Consider the following 12,161-nt stretch of genomic DNA (forward strand, 5'->3'; position numbering starts at 1 on the left):
ATGTGCTCATTGTGCATTTTTTAATTTTAATTGTTCATTTTTGTTTTCCTTGATGTTGGAGTCAAATTCCCAAAGACATCACTGGCATTCATAATATAGAATGTTTTGCTTACATATTTCATGGTTTCAGGTCTTACATTCAAGTCTTTTATCCATTTTAAATTAATTTGCAGGAATTACAATAGTCTAATTACGGTAGTCTAATTTCATTCTTTTATAAGTGGACATTCAGTTTTCCCCAAACCATTTGTTGAAAAAAACTTTATTTTACATCTTATGCTCTTGAATATTTTGTAATAAAATAAATGCCCACATATGTATGGATTTATTTGGGGGTTTTTAATTCCATTTCATTGATCCATGTTTACTATCAAGAATAGTAGTTCTGTTCCTGAAACAAATTTTTTTTATTATTACGGCTGTGTAGTTGTTTAAATTGAAGAAAGTAATACCTACAATGTTCAGCTCTAATTTCTATTTGTTATGTTCTCATATTTCCTCTATTCTTGTTGAATATTATTTTGCTTATATATTGATCTGCTAATTTAGTCTTCTTCAGTTATTATACTTGGTTCTGTCTTTCTTTGCTATTGGGGTGAATTCCTCTTTCCCCTTATTACTTTTTAAGCTCTGTAATTTATTTTTATCGAACAGATTAAATACCTATACTTCCTAGTCCTGATGTGAAAGTAATTTGTTGTAATTGATTATTCCAAGGTATTATCTTGAAGTATTGGCCTGGTATGCTGGAATCTTAATGCAAAGGTTGAAACTTTATTACATGGGATGACTAGAGTCCTGAAATATATGCAGTACAGTGCCTTAAAAGGCCTGACTACATCATGGGGACTGAAGAGATAGGAAATCAGGAGATTGTTGTTATTGTAGTTAGACAGTGGCACAAGCCTTCTTGTGGCTGCCTGGAAGAACCTGAAGAAAATCTACTATCACTACTTGAGAGAATATTTAGTTATACCAGCCACCTATTATATGTATGTATATATATATATATATATATATATATATGTCTCAAGCTACATTTCATTGACTCTGCAGTTATAGCTTAGCTCTAAATATTTTGGGGTTTTATTTATTTTGGGGCTGCACCCAATGGAACTAAGAGCTTACTCTGAATATTTTGTTGGCAGACCTTTTTCTAACATCCAGAATCAAAGAAGACCTAATAATTTCTTATCTCTACCAGTCATTGAAAAGGCACTTTATAGGTTCTTAAAGGATTGGTAAAAGCACATTCCAGATAAGAATTTTTGTTTTGTTTATACCTACACCTATCAGTTTTCTTTCCCTTTATATTCATTTTGCATTTAGTAGGGGCAGGGGCAATGCAGATCACCTGCCCCCCAGCTGAAAAGACCGGTTTGTGAGAGATCTAATAAAAGCCCTGATTGAGTTGTACTCTACTTCTTCTGTGAGCAGGAAAAGAAGTAACCTATAAGAAAAATGCTGAACACTAAAATAAAATTAATAAACCCCTTAATATTAGCAAAAGAGAAGGAAATAGTTTTATATTTTCACTGTTTTGGGGGGTAGCCCACATTGAGCAGTGCTCAGGGCTTACTCTTGGCTTTGTGCTCAGGGGTCACTTCTAGTAGTGTTTGAAGGAACATATGTGAGGCCAATTGTTGTTGGCTGAATGTGAGATAAAACCCTCCCCACTGTACTATCACTCCACCTCTCAAAAAACAGATCTTTTTAGATTAATAAATATTTAATATGATAAGTGATAATATAGAATATCTGAAAACACTCAGCCTGGAAGGAAAGCTTTTCCCATTGAAAGCTCAAGGGATGGCAAGCTCTATTGCTGGCTATATTGGAGCTCCCAGAAGACCACCAAAGATTAGTGATAACATACTGGACACAGGAAGAATGGGAGCACCTCCAGTAGACTAAGGTCAAGGAAAACTCATTTAAAAACTCCTACTCCTTTAACGACTTAAAAACAATCCAGTTTTCTTAAAAAATTTTTACGTTGACAGCAATTTTTCAATAGCAAAATAAAAGACATAAAATTATTTTTAAATGATATTTAAGTAGGATGAGAAAAAGTCATTAAGACCATCTTTCAAAAACAAGAATGAAAACTTTTCAGTGGTCCTCAAACTATGGCCCGCGGGCCACATATTGTATTTGTATCTGTTTTGTTTCTTCATTGTAAAATAAGATATATGCAGTGTGCATAAGAATTCGTTCATAAGTTTTGTTTTTACTATAGTCAGACCCTCCAATGGTCTGAGGGACAGTGAACTGGTCCCCTGTTTAAAAAAGTATGAGGACCCCTGCGAGATGAATCAAAATCGGGAGAATTTATTATCAACAGATTCTTACTAAAAGGGACTAAACATTAGAGTCAGGGAGATAGTGCAAAGAGCTGGAACACATGCTTTCTGTGTAGTAGCCCTATGCTCCATTACACAGCACTGCATGATCTTCTGAGCACAGTTCAGATACAACTCCAAGAATGGCAGAGAATGACTCCAAAACTAACAAAAATGTTCATAAGCAGAGGGAAATACAAGGGGTGACTTGATTTGTAAAAAGAAAAAACAAAAACAAACACACACACAAACACACACACACACAAACCAACAACGATAAAACCAAGAAAATATATTGAAATCTAAAAAAACATGATGGTATAATGACACTATAATTTGAGGGTTTTCAAAAGAAATTGGTCCAGGGAGGTCACTGATCACCAAAGGGCACTGCATTTTCTGGTCTGGTTTAGTTGCCTGAATATTGTTGGGAATGGTCCTTGCATCCCAGAAGTACCACTTAGAAGGCTCCCAAATATAAAATAAAATACAAAAAGTTAATACTATGCCTCAATCAAGTTGTTATAAAACATCTATTTGTGGACTTCAAATCATATTGCCTAGAAGAAATTATTGAGTTAAAAATTCACTGTCCTTAGGTTTTTAGCAGAAATGTAAAAATATTAATTAAACTTGTGATAACAAATATATATTAAAATTTTAAATAAGTAATAAAATAATAGAAATAAACTTATATAATATAACTTAAATTATATAAAATGTAAATTTTCCTATATTTCAATATGTGAGCTACTTATATACAAACTATGATTAACATAAACTATTAAGGAGGATAATGATAAAAAATCAATTAAAAATTTAAAAATTAGGGGCTGGAGATATAGCATAGAGGTAAGGCATTTGCCTTGCGTCCAGAAGGACAGTGGTTCGAATCCTGGCATCCCATATGGTTCCCGAGTTTGCCAGGAGCGATTTCTGAGCGTAGAGCCAGGAGTGACCCCTGAGCGCTGCCAAGTGTGACCCAAAAAACAAAAAACAAAAATTAAAATAATTAAAAACAAAAAGAGATCATAATAAATAGAAGGTACAAAACAGACTGAAAGAAAAAGAATCTAGATATAACTGCCATAATTAATTTAAATAAATTAAAATCTCCAGTAAGATGATGATGATTGACAAAATGAGTGAAATAAAATGCAAATAGTTTGTTTGCTAAAGGCCTATCTAAAACCATAGGTTGTAAATAAAACAATAGAAAAATAAATATATAACATTTAAACATGGGTTTTCAAAGGTTAGAGAATAGTCTAAAACATTTCATTCCTTAAAATGACTTGATTTTTTAAAAAAAGGAAAGAATAATAGGAAGAAAAGAAGAAAGTGAGGAGAGGAGAAAGGAAGGAAGGAGGGATGTAGGTAGGACTCTGGCTTCTATTTCTATAAGCCTGGAAATTTATGTTCTGTTTTACTAGAGAAACAAGATTAATGAAGGTAACAGCCAAGAGCAATCTAACTCTTTTATAAAAATCCAAGAGACTTTCTAGGTCTCTCAAATACTCTCTTTTATTCTTTGAATCATGTAGTAACTGATGGATTTACTCATCACAAGTAAATAGAAATAAAATAAGCACCATGGTGTGTCCCTAAACAAGCATGTTACAGTATGCTACTTAAAGGCATCTGCTAAGTTAAGAAATACAAAGTTCAAATTTTTCTTTCTTTGAAGATAAATGCCAAGTTGATCAAGTAATACAAACTAGTACCATTCCTTATTTATATTTCACTTTCCTTAAAATTTATATGTTAATTTAATTAATTTATTAAAACTAGAAGGAGAACAAAGATGCAGTTCTGAAATAGATCCTTTGCCTTATATAAGCTTAAGTCTACATGTTTGAATTTATAAAAATTATGTTTCAGCATAGTTCAAGAAAGACTTTGCTTATGAATATTATGTTGTTTTAATTCCTATCTTCCTGTGAATAATCTAAATTGTCAAAACTAGTTTTTATAAACAAGTTAATAAACAGACAAATTTCATAAACATACAAGGCAATCCCAAGTTTCTACGTAATTTGTGTTTCAACTAACTATTCAGCTACAAGTATCTTTATTTATATCATCCCCTTCAGTAGAAGTAGGTTGACTTGCTGTCAGATTACTGTGCCAAATCTAAGAGGAAGTTAAATACCATGGACAGCTGCTTTTTAGGCCAATAACAGCCTACCATCATAACAGATCAAGAGAAAGCAGCAATGCCAAGAGCACAGCAAAATACACCTGATGTCCTGAAATTTCACTGCTTCATATCTTGCAACATTTAAAAATATTCTTAAGTAGCCATGAAAAGGCTTTTAGAAAAGAGTCCAAATTATTTATAAATAAAAATACCCTCAGGCAATAATATCTGCTTAGCATATTTTCTAACCCCTAGTGAATATCTTACTTATTTTAAGCAAAATCTATACAACAAAACTATAAACAATAAAGGGATTTGGAAATTTTCTTGGAGTTTATGTAATTCTAGCTTGAATATGTTCACTGCATGTAAACTATGGCTTATAAATATTTTAATAAAACAAGTATAATAAGTTCTTTAAGAGAACAGTGGCCTACTTAACAACAATTCACTAAGGTTAATCCCAACAATTTAATTTTCAAGGACTGTTTGAAATTCTTGAATTTGAAATAATTTATCATGATTCATATTTAAGAATTCATTTAAGAATAAAATATAGAATAAAATATTCATTTAAGAATGAAATATAGAATGAAGAAAACTAATTCTTATTTAAAAAGTCACATTTTCTAAGGACTAAATTTACTACTTAGTAATCCTTAATAATCATTTTATTACATTCCAAACTATATGATATATTGTTATTTTTATTGTTCAGAACAGAAGCTGAAGATCCAAATTCAAATAATTAACAAAGTTTAACATCTTTATATATATATATATATATATATATATATATATATAAATCTAAAGCTAAATTTTTTGTTTTCCTGTGTGAAGATCAAGATTTTTTTTTTGGTTTTTGGGCCACATTAATCACGCTCAGGGGTTACTCTTGGCTATGCAGTCAGAAATCGCTCCTGGCTTGGGGGACCATATGGGATGCACCAGGAGATTGAACCGAGGTTTGTCCTGGGTCAGCCACGTGCAAGGCAAATGCTCTACCACTGTGCTATTGCTCCAGCCCCAAGATCAAGATTTTTTTTTAACCAATGTTATAAAATCACATAACCTTATTTTGGCTAAGAACAATGCAATCATTAAAAGAAAAAATGAAAGGAAATAAAAATTACAGACAAGATTGAATAGTCAGTGAAGTAAGAAGGTATTACTTTATGAAAACAAAGCTAATTCACACTTTTCCATGCTTCCTAGTTGCCCAGAGATACACATCACTAATAATGAAACCAGGCTGAAACTTTTAATTTTCTATAAAAGAATAATTAAAAATTGTATTATCAAGATGAAATCCCCTAAATAAAATCATAATTCATTATGCATGTCCCACACAAAACATAGCTATGTAAGGAAATTATATTTCCATGGTTAGCCATAATTCAATTTAATTATTAAATGCAAAATAAATAACAATGCCTAAAGGGAGTATTGAACAGCTATTTGGAACTGTGAAAAAAATAATGCAACAAACATATTGGCAAATATCATAAACAAGAGAAATAATCTTGATTATAACATTTATAATTCCCTAACTAAATGTGCAATATTAATAATAGCACAAAGTTATATGTATTAATAAATATCAATATATAGGATGTCAGTCTAAGTAAAAAGATCACCACCCACATAATATAGCAGACAAACTATTTTCTTTTTTTTTTTCTTTTTTTTTTTTTTTTTTGGTTTTTGGGCCACACCCGGTAACGCTCAGGTATTACTCCTGGCTATGCACTCAGAAGTTGCTCCTGGCTTGGGGGACCATATGGGACACCAGGGGATCGAACTGCGGTCCATCCAACTAGCGCCACCGCCCGGCCCCCTGAACTATTTTCAATGAACGGTTTATAATTGATTAAGTATTGTCTGTAATTTGTATCTTAAAAGTTACTTCCAAATCAGCTTCCTTCTAGCCTAATATGAATGCAAATTCCTTTGTAATACTACACATACTATTGGCTTGTTATGTAAATTTTTTTCATGGCTGTTGCCAACATACCATTTTCCCATTCAATGTCTAAGTTAATTAAGTTCCATCCAGGTGTAACAACACAAGAAAAGCACTAAGTTCTCAAAACAAATTTTTATAGTCAATGTGTCAGATATTCACAATCACAAATCATCTTTTGTCTCTAAAATTATGTCTTTTCCTGAGCAATTGTTCAGGACCAAAATTGGAATAAATATACTATTATTGTAAGCCACTCAAAGTAGCTCATAGTCAGGGATCATGCTTTGGGCAAGAAAATTAAAGAAGGAATAGAAGTACCAATTATGACCCTTCTTATCTACCCTCAAGGATACAGACACAGTTATCAAACAAGAATAATTATTTGCATAATTTTGATTTTCTTATTTTTTTCTCAATATTTATTTAAAAATATTCAGTTTCACAAACAGCCATAATTTGAGTAAAATGTCAAGGAAAATTCAGTACACATTTTTCTTTTTCATGTAATAAACAAAGTTGTTATATTTATTTTTTCCTTTTATTACATGGCTGCTACAAATAATGCTAAGTATCCTTGAACCTGAGCATAAAGAAATTATGTTAAATTAATATCATATTTTCCCTTTTCTTTTGGGCAATATATCTCACCATCCACACAACATCTGCTTTTACCATACATGGAAATTTTTCCAGATGCTAGTATGAAAAATCTGCATATGTATTTTGGTTTTCTGTTTAAAAATCACATTCAGAGACAACATTCTAATGTTATGATATAAATTAAAAATATATTACTATATTTAACATTTTATAATTATCGCATATCAGTTATTTAAAAACTACTGTACAGCTTTGCAAATCTATTTCTAGCTCTAGATTACTTGTTATCTAAGTGGTAGAAAGGTCACTATCATTAAAACTCCTTCAAATTCTATTGTAAAGTAGTAGAGGTCATATGTATCATTAAAGTGCAAAATGGCAGTAGGGTTTTCTAGAAACTCCCTTGAAAGAACCCTGGTCAATACCTAATAATCTTTTTTTTTGGGGGGGGCCACACTTACTCCTTGCTGTCTGCTCAGAAATAGCTCCTGGCAGGCACGGGGGACCATATGGGACACCGGGATTCGAACCACCACCTTTGTTCCTGGATCGGCTGCTTGCCAGGCAAGTGCCACTGTGCTATCTCTCCGGGCCCAATACCTAATAATCTTAAGCATTATTTTATAGCTCTAGAAGAATGTAATGTACTCAGATAATTAGTACTGCTATGGCCCAACCTGCTGATTTGAATGTAAATCTCTGACAACACAAACTTTCTTCTCTGCATATCATTAAAATTATTGATCTTAGATCATTTTGTATCCTTATTTAAAAAGAAAAAGATTTACCTTGCTCTACCCACATATACACACATTATCCCATGAAAATTAAATCGCTCACAAAATCATTATGCTTATTTTAAGAAAGTCAAACAAATAACTACTGAATATGGCCTGATGTCATTTAACTTCTACAAACATTTTACTAAGAAGTTAGCAGCTTCAGAACTGAGTAGGTATCAACTCGGATAACTCCAAATTATTTTTCCTAATGACATGTTAGTCTGGCTATAACAGAATTACAGAAGGTTCTACTATATTCCTAAACACTACTAAAATATTGTAGATCACAGCAATATAGTTCATAACTATGGTCAAAAAAAACATGAAAGAAATAACCATCTCTACCAACCTTGGCTTGAGCTTCTGGGGTTGCCACCTTGACGACTTTATTGCGATTTAGCATTTGCTTCGCCCATTTTTCTACTTGGACGTTGAATTTCATGAAAATCACATAGCAAATATAAGCTGTTAAGAGAAGCAAGCTTTCCCACCACATGATAACATTATCCAGGAAGAATATGATCAGCATGACCAAGTCAACGATGTAGAAGGACACATCCCGAAAGAGGGGCCACCATGTCAGGTTTAAGATTTCTCTAGAAAACAGAGCACACATGCCAATAACAAAGAGGATATTGAACACGGCTGAGCCCACAATTGTGCCTATGCCAACATTGCTATGAGCAATAAATACCCCTATGAGAGATGTGAAAAGTTCTGGAGCAGAGCCCCCTGCAGCCATAAATGTGGCTCCAGCCACATCATCTGAGATACCCAGTTTTTCAGTGATGACAGTCAAAGAAGGAACAAAGAACTCATCACAGACAATGGCTAAGGCTATGAACATGTAGATCATTCCAATGACATGGAGAATGATGGCGCCTTTTCTTCTTTCCTCCAGGGAAAAGAGGTCTCTTGGATAGTCTCCTTGCTCATGATTTGTATTATTATTTTCAGATTTTCCTTCTTGAGAAGAAGGAGGCTGTGGTGTATAAAGCCGGATCTTGTCATTCAAATCTAAAAGAGTTCTTTGATGGTAACTTTGTGCCACCCCAGGGCCATTTGCACCGTTGACCTCTCCATTACTCAGTGTGTCTGTCTCAGAAAAGGCACTGATTGAAAATGGGACAGTGCTAATGGCTACCAGGCCCATGAACAGGCCTAAGATTCTAATTAACTTCAGTTTTTTTCTGACATTACAATGTCTCCTGCAATCAGAGGGTGTCTTATCCAAACACCATTTCTCAAGAAAAGTGATGGTGGTACTGTGATGCAGATCCATCCTAGGACTTTGGGTGGATTCAGTGATCTTCAAATTGTAGACTCAACCAGAGGTTTCTTTCATACTTTTCTTCACTTGATAGTTAATGATGCTTGTGGAGCTACTTCCACAATTAGGGACTCTTATGCTTCATAGGAAATGTGTTGAACATTTATGCTTAAATAGAAAAAAAAGTGAAGGATAAGTAAAATATAAAGTCATATCTCATTTTACAAAAAGAATTTTGCAGATCTGATAAAATCCTATCTTGCAGCTATCTGACCTTGAGTAATTTACTTAACTCTTTTGTGCCTCAATTTACCCTTTTAAAAATTAGGACAGTTAAGAGTTCCTACCACCAAGGGCTGCCCTGGGGATGAGCTAAAACGCAAAAAGCAGTAAGCACAGGATGTTGCTTATAAACTTATGACCATGCATATGTCAACCAAAATACGAACTGTAGTAAATCTAGATAGGTAGGTTTAGGTAGGTATGTGTGTTAAGAGTAATCATGCTATAGATGAAAATATGCTAATCCTATCTGAAATCAAGAGAAAAAAATAACCTCCCAGTGCTAAAAAAGATCTGATTTCTATGCACTTGACAACCAATGGTTATTTATTATATTTTTATGTAGTCCAATTATATACATCCAGTTGAAAACATTTTGCTGTTTTAATTTAGTATTTAGGAAGAGTTGAATGTTAGAGGAAGTATTACTCTTTCTTGTCTGCACATATAACAATCTTAAATCTTAGATTTTATATTAAAAAAAAAACCTTTCCCTTTATCAGATGCAGAAAGGCAGTTTAAAAATTGAAGTTTACAAAAGAATGTTCTGGTGACATGAATAAATTGTCTTCTTTAAACATTTAGACATTGTTTTCAGCTAAAGATTATTTTCCAAAAGAATCTTTAGGCAGCTTGTAAAATCAAATAACTTCTAACAAGTAGGTTATTTCCAGAAACCAAATGTGTGTTTCATAAACAACATGCTGCTATACTCCTGGTCACAAAAATCTGCCCCAAATAGCCAGCACTGATTCTCTAGTAGGTTAGATATCCACGCAATTTTCATTCGCTATCCCACAGCAGGGACAGTCTAAATATCCAGACTGGATAGCTGATGTTCTGAAGATTCCGGCTCATTAATTTCTTTAATAAAAGATTGTTTTGGTTCCCCCCCCCCCAAAAAAAAAAACACAACGTTTTCATTTTAGAGGCATTCGCTGAGATAATCTCAGATGTGAAATAAACCAATCAAATGCACACCAGTTATGCACTGAGATTTCCTGGAGCTCAGGTTTGCAAAGCAAGAGCCCAAGTCCAACCTGGCTGAGTTACTGCTCCTCCGGAGATAACCCGCCACATCCCAGATATTCCCAGCCTGGCTGCATAAATAAATGGACGCTTAGCTGGAGAAAGATTAAGCGACTCTGTGCCCCGGGGGATTGTCACAATTATGCCTACCCGGGGCTACACAGCACAGCAGAGAAGGAATCAACTCCTGAGACGCAGTACCAGCCCGGGCCCTAGCCCGGATCCACCTGCCAGTCTGACACTTGGCTGAATTCACCGGCTCTGTCTCCACCAGCAAAGTGCATGCCTAGCCGCGGCCCAACTTTGCCTTGGATGATCCCAAACTTTCCCTGGTGGGCTAATAGGAAAAGAAAAACTCAAAGGGCAGATGCCCTATTAACAAGTCCGGAAGCGGGATGCAGCCTGGAAGAGATGCTTGGCTCGCATCGCCCAGCTAGATCCTTTGGAGGTGGGTGGGTGGGTGGGTGGGGAAGAGGAGAAAATCAGAAGCTCTTGCAAAGAGTCCCTCTTCCAACCGCGGGCCTGCCCCGCGCCCTCCACCCTACCCTACCCCCACGGTCAGAATCAGGGGGCCCAGTGACCGTTCCAGCAGCAGAGAGAGTTGGCTGTAACTCCTACTGGGGCCTGGGGTGCCCACGTCAACCTCGGGGGGCCACCTGTGAGCCTGCGGCACCGCGGCAGGATGCGCGCAACCGGGCATCTATTTGCTCTGCGGCCACCCGGCTCGATGGCCGCTGGCCGGCAGGGACTCAGGTGGCTGGCGGGGCGTCTCGGTGGCTCGCTCTTACCGGGTTCCGCCAGGAGGACGCGCCGGGGTCGGGGCCGAATAGCGGCTCCGCGGCTCAGGTCTGCGGGCCGGGCTCTGGCACGGGCTCGCGCTCGCCGCCGCCCCGGCTGGCTGGCTGGCTGGCTGGCTGGCCTGGGCAAGGGCTTGGCAGGGGACTGATCCTGGCTGGGGCCACGCACCGCCTCCAGGGCCGCCCCGCCTCCTGCCCCTCCCTCCCCACTCGGCGCCGGGAGCCGGCCGCTGCGCGTTCCCCTCGCGTGCGCTCAGCCTGCTGCTGCTGCTGCTCGCCTTCCCTGGGGCAGCTGTGCTGCCAGCCGCGCAGTCTCTTGGAGATTTCTCCGCAGTGGGGACGGGGGTCAAGGTTTGCGGAAAGCCAGGGCAGAGAGCAGAAAGGATCCAGGTCGGTGGCGTCCCTGATTCCCAGAGCCTCCAAAAGGTTGCCAACTTTGGGGTTGGGTGCGTTGGGGATGTTGGTCATCCACGCTGGACACTGCCTTTCCAATTAAGAGAAGAAAAAAAGAAAGTGGCAGGAACCACCTTTTTCTTTTAGGCGACTAGCGGCTGTGTCATGGTGGAAAAGCAGTGAGGTTCCAAAACACACACACACACACACACACACACACACACACACACACACACACACACACACACACACACACAGGATCAGGGGAGAGATTGAAAGGCAGGTCACAGCCTAAGAAGTAATGGTTTTAACTAGCAGATCTTGCAATGCGCCTAAGTCTCTGCATCTGCTGGCTAGAATCATAAACGTTTATGTTGAGGTTTTTTTAAAGGTCGTCAGTCTGAATACTATAATATGGACTCAAGAACACAGAATTTTCTCCCGTAGAAGTCAATTAATAAGTCACTTGGTGGTCTCAGCTTCTCTGTAGCCGCTTCCACCAAAGCCTGTCTGTTCAGGGATATGGTTTCTGGAGCCTTGTTTTGGAATTAGTAGAGACACTG

At 36.8% G+C, this 12,161-nt stretch overlaps 1 protein-coding gene across 4 annotated transcripts in view; it reads right to left on the minus strand.

Annotated features, from left to right (window-relative positions):
• The window catches only part of SLC24A2 (solute carrier family 24 member 2), a 277,482-nt gene extending 266,071 nt beyond the window's left edge, over positions 1–11,411 (minus strand). For 3 of the 4 annotated variants that reach the window (XM_049769361.1, XM_049769360.1, XM_049769357.1), the window contains exons 1-2: positions 11,197–11,410; positions 8,177–9,265 (exon numbers count right to left, since the gene is read on the minus strand). In XM_049769361.1, the coding sequence (XP_049625318.1) occupies positions 8,177–9,109 (933 nt within the window). In that variant the 5' untranslated portion in view covers positions 9,110–9,265; positions 11,197–11,410. Of the gene's footprint in view, positions 1–8,176; positions 9,266–11,196 lie in introns of all 4 variants that reach the window. The other variant, XM_049769359.1, reaches the window with a different exon arrangement.
• Between the last annotated feature and the right edge of the window lie 750 nt (positions 11,412–12,161).

Source organism: Suncus etruscus, chromosome 1 (assembly GCF_024139225.1).
Source record: "Suncus etruscus isolate mSunEtr1 chromosome 1, mSunEtr1.pri.cur, whole genome shotgun sequence".
NCBI classification, from domain to species: domain Eukaryota; kingdom Metazoa; phylum Chordata; class Mammalia; order Eulipotyphla; family Soricidae; genus Suncus; species Suncus etruscus.